The sequence below is a fragment of the Condylura cristata genome, unplaced genomic scaffold, assembly GCF_000260355.1.
Source record: "Condylura cristata isolate star-nosed mole 26May11 unplaced genomic scaffold, ConCri1.0 scaffold00008, whole genome shotgun sequence".
NCBI lineage: Eukaryota > Metazoa > Chordata > Mammalia > Eulipotyphla > Talpidae > Condylura > Condylura cristata.
The window spans coordinates 45,012,515-45,024,004 of NW_004567109.1; the positions used below are offsets into that span (position 1 = coordinate 45,012,515).

Consider the following 11,490-nt stretch of genomic DNA (forward strand, 5'->3'; position numbering starts at 1 on the left):
AAATCTAAGCCAGATTATTATTTAAAGTGGGATTAACAATTAAGCATGACTTTTGCTCTAAAAACAACTATCACGAATAAGAAACTGGTATTTCATTGCTGAGACTGACAGTTTTAAGTGTCTGCCAAGACCTGGTAGAAATACAATTATAAGTCCCTTTTTGGTGAAATCATCTCTCATAGTAACATACTGGGAAGTCTAGATTTAATATTGCTGCAGAAGACAGAGCAAGAGTATTATGTGAAAAAAAGGAATAGAAAAGGAAAAAATACCAAATACAAAAAGGCTAGTGCTGCTTTGTACCAAACATATCAGCTTATGATGATTCTACCATTTTTTTCCCCCATATTAAGCTGAGAAAAAAAAAAAAAAAAGATGTTATCATAAGCTTTGGGGCTTCCCTGGTGGCCTGAGCTCTATTCCTGGCCAGGGAACTAACACATGGTGTTTTTTCAGCTGCTCGCCTCAACAGTATATTTCAGTAGATCTGTCTGACTGTTCTGCTCCCTACTCTGTCTATGGTTAACCCTCTTACCACCACCTCTACCCCATACCTCTTGCAGCACATTTCTTCTATGCAAAAACAAATTTTAAAAAATCCTTAAAGAAAGTTTTGTACTTGCCTCAGTCACTTTCTCTCAAACTAGTCATAATTCTTAATAATGCTACAGGCCAGGGAAGGGGCACCCCAGAGCCCCCAAATCTGCCTGCTCTAAGTATGTTCTGCTACCTGCCTCACCAAGACAAAATATGTCTCAGATCTTTAATGAAAAGGAATTTTAACACAATTAGTGTTCAGTACAGAAAAGACAAAAGAATATAGTTTCAAAATCAAGCACCCAAGGTTACCTATCTCTCAGAGGAATTGTCAGTCAGAGAGGGTTGGCCCAAAGCAAGACCTAAAAGCCCGCCACAAGCCCAAACCATCTTCTGGTGGGGATCTATAATAAAGGGTCAGAAATGGCTAGACAAATCTGGGAGGAAAAAAGCAAAATCAAAACGAAGATAAACACTGCCACTGTCAACCTCCCCACAGGTCTCTCACCCACATCTGTTTCAAACAGTCCAGGACCAGAAAGCAAGTCCAGCTTCTTCACATGTCTCTGCTCCTGGTGCCTCCTCCAGGCCTTCTGGTTCTCCACCCTTCCTCTTTCTTTCTCCAGGCTCCACTCTAGCTTCTCCTTTTCCCTGCTCAACTCTACCCTCCTTTGGGTGGGGCAGGAAATCTGGAAACCTCCCTTTCTCCTGGGAACCACCCAGTTAAGAGTCACTTCAACATCCACAGAAATGATTCTTCTATTTTGCTGGCCTCTCAACTTCTTTTTCTAAAATAATCTGTTCTCTACTCTGCTTCAGCTACTTAGTGTGGTGAAACCCTAGATCTTTTCTTTACTGTACTTGCTCTACCCATTACCTTCTTTTTAGCTTTTTCTTCAATATCCCAGTTTCATTAGCTTTTGGAACTCACTAGGTATGTCAATGCATTGAACCTCTGCCTCTGCACTAAACATATTTTCTGTTTAAAATGTTCAAAAAAAAGAAATTAAAAAGAAGACATACAGGGGCTCTCCCTGGTGGAGCAACAGGTTAAAAGCACTGCACTATGAAGCTCTCAGAAGCCACTGCAGCACAAATTCCATCCCCAGCCAGGGAGGTGATCCACATGGCATGGCAGACCTCTCCTGACCAGCCCGCTGTTCCTCTCAGCAGTGTACTTTGTCTATCTGCCTGTTCTCTTCCCACTCTGTCTCTGGTGAATCCTCTCACCCACTGTACCTTTGGCCTGTACCCCAGTTCTGTAAGCATAAAATAAATCTTAAAAAAAAAAAAGACATATATAGGCTATCCATCTTCAAAAGTTCATTGTGTCTTTACCTCTCTCTTTGTAGGCTTTCTTGATGATTCCAGGACACACTTTTCTCATTTACATAATATCCCTGGGAATGTTATTTCAAATTTATCAATTAATTAACAATTATTAAACTGAATAAATAAATGTGGAATGTTTTTGATAGGATATTGAAATTAAGCAGTTAAACTAAAATGGCATTAGGTGCTGCATTAGTTAAGCAAAAGAATGATAAGCAAGTTAGTGAAAAGATTTAAGGGCCAGTGATGAGGGCCTAAAACGACAATGGTAGCAATATAAATGAAAAGCCCTGGGGAGTATGGAAAACATTCCCCCCCCAGGCTTGAATTTATTAGCTTTCTCAAAGACCTATCTATACCTGGGTGAGCTTTACAAATCATCCAGCTTTCCAACATCACAGCTATCACCTCAGAACTTTGTCTAGCTGGGAAAAAAAAGAGGGTGACTTTAAATAGAATTCAGACAGACACTCAGTTCCAACGCAGTGGCAGGAGGTTTATCTCGGACACTTATCTCCAAGGACACATCCATGCATACACAAGGATAGCAATAAACTGCTCTGGAAACATTCAGAAAGGTCAAATGATCTAAAAGACTAAATTCAACTGTTTACATTTTCTGAATCGCAAAATACCCGTTAGCTTTAGGTTCAGCACTTGAGAGTAAGTGAATCTTGAACGTTTAAAAGAGAAACGATTTGACTCTGACAAGTTTCTCCGCGGAAAGGTCAAGGTTAATGGCGAGGGAGACACTAATCAGTGAGTTCCAGTGCTGAGAGAGCTCCGAGAGTTCTCTCCGCGCCCTCTCACCCAGATAACCCCCGCCAGCCCCGCGCCCCGCCCCAGCACCGGAGCTTCCCCGCCTCCCCAGCCAGAGCCAGGGCCAGGGCCAGGGCCTCCCATTCCTCCGTGCCCGCCCTCACCCGGAGCTCCCGCTCCGCACTGAGATGTCAACTTCTGCTTCCCTCTTAGAGCGTGCGTCCTCTGAACTCAGAGGTCCAATGCGAAGCCTAGCGTTCTCACGACCATATTCAGGGTCAAGTGTGATGTCCCTTCCAAGGTCGCGCCCAGAGCGGCCAGGGTCACCGAGTATGCCTTAGGTAAAACTGCGCATGCCGGCCCCACCCACCCTCTCTTTCCCTTTCGACCCCTCGGTAGGATGCCCCGCCCCCTTCCCCGCCCGCTTCCACCCCCCAGGGGGCGGAGCCAGGACGAGTTTTGACCCCGTGGATCAAAGATTGTGGATCCAAGAGTGGCCAGATCTGGACTCAACATGGCAGCCGTGTTCAGGCGAAGCTGCAGGGTGAGGAGGAGAGCAGGGCCGCGGAGGGACGGGGGAATGGGTTTTTCAGGGAGGGAGGCATGGGCCAAAAATAGCTGTTGTCGGTAAGGGTAGGAGGCCACCAGACAAAATAGCCTGCCTCGGGAAGCGTAGGCCCTATTTACTCGAATGGCTGGGATCAAGAATTCCCATACCGCGCCGGTATTTCAACCTCCTGCCCCCCACCCCCACCCCCACCCTCACCCCCACCCCTCTCACTGCAAGGTCAGATTGCTTACTGGTTTTTCACTTAACGTTATCTTGGTGGATGCTGCTCCTTACATAAACGGCGTTCACTCTACAGGATATCTTTTTTTTACTCTTGCCCGCGAGCCTTCCAAATATTGCCAAGAATCCCGTGGTTTCCCCAGTCTCTGAATTTGGCGGGGTCTAGAACCACAGCCCTGTTTATTTTAAACTGTCATCGAATCACCTTGAGGAAAGCTACCGGCACTCTGGCTCCAGCCCAACAAGGAAAATCAAAAAGCAGATGCGATTCTGCAATTGATGTATACTAGAAAGTTATCTTGGGGAAGTCACGGGGAAAAGTAAAATGAAACCCTTGGACCTTGGGATACTTAATACTTCTTAATACACTTTGGATTTTACAATATGGAAGAGGTCTCTTCCATCTTGCAGGTGTTAAGAAGAAAAAAAAGAAAAACCTACCCGCACACTTGAACTTTATTTGTATATTGTAATGTGTGTCTTACAGGTCCTAATTTGTTCAGTCGGTAATGTATTATGCTATGTCAAGTATTATTGTTATGTTTACGCAATATTGCCATTTGAATGTTACTTATAGTCGAGTTAAATCAGTGTTACTAACCAGAAAAATAGCGTTTTGGAATTTAGAATAGTCCTAATGGATTGTACCCCAATATTAAGTGCTGTACAATTTAGTGGGCTCTGAAGGCAGTTTTTCTAAAAGTGGTTTTTAACTGAAACGAACAAACAAAAAAGGTAAGTCTCAATCTTTCAAGGAAAGTATAGAAAAAAATTAGTCCAGAAAAGTTAAGCTCCTATGTCTTCTTTAACAAGAAATGTGCAAAGGTGATAATAATTACACTTGTACTGTTATTGCAGAGTTGATACTGATTAAAAGTACTGTCATTCGGAGCTCTGGAATTCCATTATTAAGAGTACATAGCCCAAAGAATAACAAACAATATTTTGGATGGCATTATATTTTGAAGACATTTATCTTAATCATCTCAACAAATTACTCAACAAAATTAACCCCATTTTTCCAGGTTTGAAAAGAAACTACAGGAATTTTGTAACTGGTTCAATGTCAAAATGGATTTAGTTCAAATGTAGTGTTCTAAACACCAAATAATATTCTGTGACCACTAAGCCACCCTTCTAATTAAATGACTAACAAATATATAACTAACAGGTTGTTAATCTGTAGCTCTTAGTTGGTTAAGGTGTCATTTAGCAAATTTATTTCAATAAATTTAGCAAATTTATTTCGATAAAATTGCTTACAGATCCTGAGAAGTATTTCTCATTTCGACTGGAGATCACAACATACAAAAGCAGCTGTGAAACATGAACCAGGACTGGGATTTAGTTTTGGTATGTTTAATTCTTTCTGTCTTTTTACTTTATAGACGTGCATTGGTTTTGTGTATGTGTGTGTATGTATGTGTGTGTATGTATATATATATATATATATACATACACACACATATTACAGCTCTGTATATGTATTTGTCTGGAATATGTTTGTAAACAAATTCAGTAATGTCTGAATTTATACATACACACACACATATTACAGCTCTGTATATGTATTTGTCTGGAATATGTTTGTAAACAAATTCAGTAATGTCTGTTAAAAATAGAATCAGTCACCACCCACGCATGATCCATTGTTAGTCTCACTAATTCTTCTACTTTCTTTCTTTGCAATAAGAATACACTTTCAGCATGCACACATATTCCTGCCCTTTTCTAGTATATAGCCCAAAGTAAATAACAAATTTAGTGATAACATGGATATTCTTCAGCTTATATATTTGAACGCAGCAAATATTTCTTAAAAACTGGGCCCTCCCTGGTGGCGTAGTGGGTTAAAGCACAGCACTAAGAAGCTAAAGCCAATTCTGAATGAGTTTGATCCCTGCCCTGGAGGTGACCCACATGGCACAGCAGACCTCTCCTGGCCCACCCGCTGTTCCCCTCAGCAGTATACTTTGTTGATCTGCCTGTTCTGTGCCCCACTCTGTCTCTGGCGAATCCTTTCACCACCCCTGCACCTCTGGCCTGTACCCCAGTTCTGTATGCAGAAATAAATGAAATCTTAAAAAACAAAAACTTAGTAGATAAACAAATTTAGGTGCCAGCGAGGGGTAAGCTGTGTCTGTTTTGGCCACTATATATCTGAACTGCAGGTTTGATGTTATTAGATATACCTGCGACTATATATCTGAACTGCAGTTTTGGTGTTATTAGATATACCTTTCAATTCTGGGACCAGAGAGCCCTGTGTTAGAGGTAGGATAAAGCTTTCTGTTTCCTTTCCTCTCTATAATGAAGACTCTAGGCAAAAAGAAAAGAAAAAAAAAATGTAATTCCTATCTTTGATATCCTTGGCCTCCTAAAATACATCTGGCCACAAAATTACTATCTTTCTTGTGTTTAATTTCAGTTCTCTTGGTTTCAGAAAATAGTTAAAAAGGCCACTGAGATCATTAACTTACACCCATGTACAGAATGATAGTCTCAGAATACACTAGTAGTAATTTTTAGCTACTTAATTTTTGAAGATTGTTAGTTTTTGGTAAGTTTTTAAAAATAGGATTAAGTGAAAAATTTCAAACAATGTGAGGATAATTTGTGGGACACTGGATCTTCATATTATATCCTTATTGAGATAAGAGCATTGGTTCAGTATGATTGCTGTTTCAGTTTGTGACCCAGATTTATGCTCAGTAATAAGGGATTGGCAGGACAAATTGATGGTGGTTTTATAAGTGAAAGGATCAGATACTGCTTGGGAGGGAGTTTGTGAAGCTCAAGTAAAGGAACAGGGATGAGACTTATGATTAGTTGAATGTGGTTCTTTATAAAATGGGAATAATATGTACAACACAGGACTTACTTGAAGATTAAATTACATATATAAAGTTCCTACTACATGGGTGACAGGATTTAAGTAGGTTCTCAAATAATACATAATAGATCCCTGCTTTCTCTTTACCCATCCACAATCTTAATGTGAAGTGATTCCAATTTTAGAAGTAAAGTCATAATCTAAACACTGGACTGAAACTCTAATTATATTTTATTGCTAATTCATTGTAGGGTTATGAGGCTATCATTTCCTCAGTGTGGTCTAAAGTTTCCTTATCTATAAAATGAGAAATGTCATCCAGACTATTCAGTTGAACACCAAAATTGTAATGCGTTTTACATTTTATTTCTCATGCCCTTATATAAATGATTACTATATTCTTAAACATTACTCATTTTTACTTTGTGCTTTTGCTTTCATTTTTCTTGCCTAAAACACCCTTTATTAGTTTGAAATTTTATCTATCCTTCAATGTTAGATAGAATCACATTAAGTGTGGATCTGAAAAATGTAATCCTGATTAGTTCTTACCCTCAGTCTAGCCTCTTACTTATTTCATTAACTTTATAGTAAACATAACTCCACAGAATATATGTTAAGTTGTTTGGACACTGCTTATAGTATTATAGCATTTTTATGTATCATGATCTTTTGGAGAAATCTTTCCACCATTTTACCAGTTTTGTGCTTTATAAATTTAAATTATATGAGATTAAAAGAGTTACATCAATCCACATACAGATATCATAGGTATTTTTTCTTCAATTCATCATCATGTTATGTTTTCTCATAGACTTGACTGAGCAGCAGAAAGAATTTCAAGCTACTGCTCGTAAATTTGCCAGGGAAGAAATAATACCAGTTGCAGCAGAATATGATAAAACTGGTGAGGTAGGTATATACATCTTAAGGAGAGAAACATTTTTAGAAGACTGTTATCTAGATTTTAAATATAACTGGATTTTTTTTCTTCCTTCCTTCCTTTTTTTTTTTTTTTTACTTTTAGTACCCTGTACCTCTAATTAAAAGAGCCTGGGAACTTGGCTTAATGAATACACACATTCCAGAGAGTTGTGGTAAGCTTTCTTCAGATTTTTAAACACAATATGCATATGATCAAGAAAAACTTTAAACTCTACTTGTTCTTTGAAGTATTTGTTGCTAATAAATGACGTTCTATCTTTGTCTCTGTTCAGAGTACAATATTTGCCTGCTTTCAAAAGCCTTACATTCATCAAAGACATTTTTTTCTTCCTTTAAAATTGGTTCTATCCTTAACTTTATCTAAACTTTGGTACCTTTGTAGAATTGGTTAATTTGTTCATTTTAATCTACCTTTAATTTTACATTTGACTAAGACTTTTTCTTTTTTTCCTGTGAGATTTTCATTTTTTCTTCAGGTCAGAGGGTTAAAGTTCTAGCAGAGTTGATTTAAGCTTTTACAAGTTATACATAGTAAGTGGATTTTTTGAAATTTATTTTAGAAAAGTATAATTTGTTACTGTGCTGTAAGAATACCTTTTTAGTTTATTGTATTACAGATACGTATTTGCAAATTTACTTTTAAAACCGGTTAGTTCATATTGTAAGTAATTCAGTAGTTCACTTTTAATTCTGTTGTTTTGTATTACATAATGAAATTTTAAAATATTTTGATACTATAGGAGGTCTTGGACTTGGAACTTTTGATGCTTGTTTAATTACTGAAGAATTGGCTTATGGATGTACCGGGGTTCAGACTGCTATTGAAGCAAATTCTTTGGGAGTAAGTTACTTTGAAAATTAATTACTGAGCTGTGAGCTAATATTAGTGAGACAGTTAACTGCTATTTTAGGCTACATGGTAACACAGTTTTCTTTAAAAAGAAACACAAGATACTACAATGAAGTCTGAAGTTAATATTCAAAAATGGCCCTGCTGTCTCCAGTACATGGAGTCCTAGCAGTTCTTGTGAAACTGTACACTTTGGCTGTACATTTCACTTTGGACAAATCTTCTGTAAAGGCAAGGACAAGAACCATTCTTCAGGAGAAGGAACAGAATGGCTTACTGCCAGTGCTGGCAATTCTAACATTTAGTAAGCAATTCTTAGGAGACCTAATCATACATACTACTTCATTTAACCAAAATTTGATTCTTTTGTATATACACTTCACTATAGTAGATTTTTGCATACTGTATTAAGAACAACTCCTATGTTTAAGTTAATTTTATAAAAATACTTGGATTAACAATTTATTTTCTAAAGCCTTTATAGTTTTACAACTCCACTAAGAGGAAGTTCTTTGGACCTATACCTTGAGGTAAAATAAATCTCTTGCTTTGAATGCAGTAGTTCTGCATTTACATAACTAGGAAAAACACCTTTAAAAATAATATAATAGTTTATTTTTACATCATTTTGTGCTTTTTTTCCATCTCAGTTGTAATCCCCGTGGGCTTTCCAACACCAATTCCCTGAAAACACCTCCATTTTTAAATGTCACTTTTCTTTGTTAGCAAATGCCCGTTATTATTGCTGGAAATGATCAACAAAAAAAGAAGTATCTGGGGAGGTTGACTGAGGAGCCAATGATGTGTGTGAGTATGTGTACTTGCTGCATTATTTCACATTTAAAGAATGTAAGAAATGTGCCATTTCTACTTTTTAATCTATATGAATATAGTTTGGGCTATAGAACATTAATACAAAAAATTAGTAATGTATTTCAGTACAGTGATATTTCTGGAATGCCAAGAAGTGACATCATAATCTTCTTTATTTCCAGGGGGAAAATATCTACCTAATATTGCCAGAAAAGTGTCAGAATAATTCTCTAGCTTATCAACAGGATAGAAATATCTATCAGTGCAACACTGCAGTTGAAGAACTTAGTGGTTTTATCAGGAAGTTCAGATTGAGCGTGTGACTAAAGGCATTTGAACTAGTAGTCTTTTAAAATGAAAAGAAATTAATATGCCTGAAAAGATAGTAGTTGTTGGATGACTTCATAGATTTCATTAAATTCCCTGAGAGATACTCACCAAGTATTTTAAAGATATTGTTAGGGCCTCCCTGGTGGCTCATGGTGTTAAGTCTCAGCACTATGCAGCTAGCAGCCACTGCAGCTCCAGTTCCATCCCTGGTCAGAGGGATGACACACATGGCACAACAGACCTATCTCACCCACTGCTCCCCTCAGCAGTATATCTCAGTAGATCCACCTGTTCTGCTCCCTACTCTGTCACTGGTGAAACCTTTCACACCCCCGCCACCCAACTGCCCTATATCCCAGTTCTTGTATGCACAAATACTTATACATCTTTTTTAAAAAAAGATATTTTTACTTATGTATGTATGCATACACACATTCAAGTTTTATTCTGGAAATATTCACATAATTGATGTTAGTCAAATTTATTCTGGGGTGTGATTGTGATACTTAGTATAGTAAATTTTCACAAGTCTTGAACTAATTGTGAGACTTGGTCTGAAACAGTAGAAAACAGTATTTTAAAATTTAAAAATGACTTCAGGTGACTAAATTTCAAGCAAACTACATATAAAAGCTTTTATAGTTAGTTGGTAATTTTTTCAACAGATTAGATTTTATTAGGCTAATTCTCAGTATTGTCCATGTAAAACATCTAGATTCTTTACCTACCACATGCATAAAATTAGAAATAGACTGAAAATTTTCAGCATAAAGATACTTAAAAGACCTGACCTTAATGCACTAATGAAAGTAGTGTGGACACCAGTTTTTCTGCCCTCCTGTGCCTATGCGGGAGTTTCTTTTTGCCAACTCTGTCCCTCTGCAGGGCAGCTGCCTACTTGCCTGCCTACGACCTGTATCTCCCTCAGCAGAGGCCCCTCTCTTCAAGGCTGCATGCAGCCTGTGACTATGCAGGCCTCTAAGCAGACCTGTGCCTTCTGGGACAGCTCTTTTTGCCTGCTTGTGTCTGTGTAAATGTCCTTTTTTCATCTCTCCCTTTTATAATAAACCTGCCTTTTTAGATATTGGGGGGGGGAAGTATGCTTATCTTACTGGTTATAGATGGTTCTGTACATTTTCCCTTCTGCATAGTAACAATAGAGATACCCAAAATATGAATCCAAGGACTAAAGTGTAATGTTCAACAGCTATTTTAATTACAAATCTTGAACTAATTTATGGATTATTATGTAACACCCAATAAATATTTACAAAATATACATAATACGAAGTTTTAGAAAGGTATAAACAACAAAAACATCTCTAATCCTTCATATATGAAACTAACTGCTATTTCTATCTTATGGTTCCCTATCAGATTTTTAATATATTTAAAAGTGTGTTAATAGTCATAGAACATGTGCAATTTTACATACTTTTTAACATGAGCATTTTCTTAAGCTCTGCTTTTTAAATACTATAATTTTAATGTGATATAATAGCTATCTAATAGGTATACAATTAAATGTATTTCCTATTGCATAAATTCCTTAATCTTTCAGAAGTAATCAGTCAACATGAAAACTGATAAAGAAAAAAATGGAAACAAGTGTTTGGATTTAACTTTATAACATAGATGTTTTTGTTTCATAATCCTACGTCTTAAATAAAGTCTTACCTAATCTTGCATTCAGATATACTTTTTCTGAGGAAATGAGTAGAAATAAATGAGGGTAACCACTGTCATTCTTTTATAATGACCAGTAAGTGCCAACAGTTTATAAATCAAAACTAACTATATTGCATACACATTAGATATTTAAAACATTGAATTAGAAACCATATTTTTTAACGATTGGGTTAATACTTTTAAGCAGTACAAGCTGTTTAAAATGTATGCAATATTTAGACAGTAATAAATATTACACTCTTAGGATAAAATTGTTAGGAACATGACATTTAGCAAACTCATTTGTCTAAATGTGTTCTTAGGACCTAAAAGTGTCTATAAAAAAACCTAGTAAAAGTCTTGTCATAAAATCATGCTTTTCCACTGGAGCTGGAAGGTAGTAACTTAAACCTTCAAAAAATAGAGTGTAATATCTAAAAGTGATACAGGAAAGGTAAAACAAAATACTTATTATAGGAATCTCTTCACATAGTGTCCTCTTACAAAAATATACTAGATAAACTTCTTTCACATCTAATAACCAGGGGAACTTTGTTTTTTAACTACTATTGTTTATTAGTTGATTACTTAATAAATGCGTTTCACATTCGAAGTTAAGTTTTTTTTTTTTTT

At 36.8% G+C, this 11,490-nt stretch overlaps 1 protein-coding gene across 2 annotated transcripts in view; it reads left to right on the forward strand.

The window, feature by feature from the left end:
- The first annotated feature begins 3,043 nt into the window (after positions 1-3,043).
- Positions 3,044-11,490, forward strand: part of ACADM (acyl-CoA dehydrogenase, C-4 to C-12 straight chain) — a 22,177-nt gene continuing 13,730 nt past the window's right edge. Inside the window, exons 1-6 of one of the 2 annotated variants that reach the window (XM_004679129.2) lie at positions 3,044-3,172; positions 4,684-4,771; positions 7,066-7,163; positions 7,279-7,348; positions 7,937-8,037; positions 8,773-8,853. In XM_004679129.2, the coding sequence (XP_004679186.1) occupies positions 3,143-3,172; positions 4,684-4,771; positions 7,066-7,163; positions 7,279-7,348; positions 7,937-8,037; positions 8,773-8,853 (468 nt within the window). In that variant the 5' untranslated portion in view covers positions 3,044-3,142. Of the gene's footprint in view, positions 3,173-4,683; positions 4,772-7,065; positions 7,164-7,278; positions 7,349-7,936; positions 8,038-8,772; positions 8,854-11,490 lie in introns of those variants that run through there. The other variant, XM_012722762.1, reaches the window with a different exon arrangement.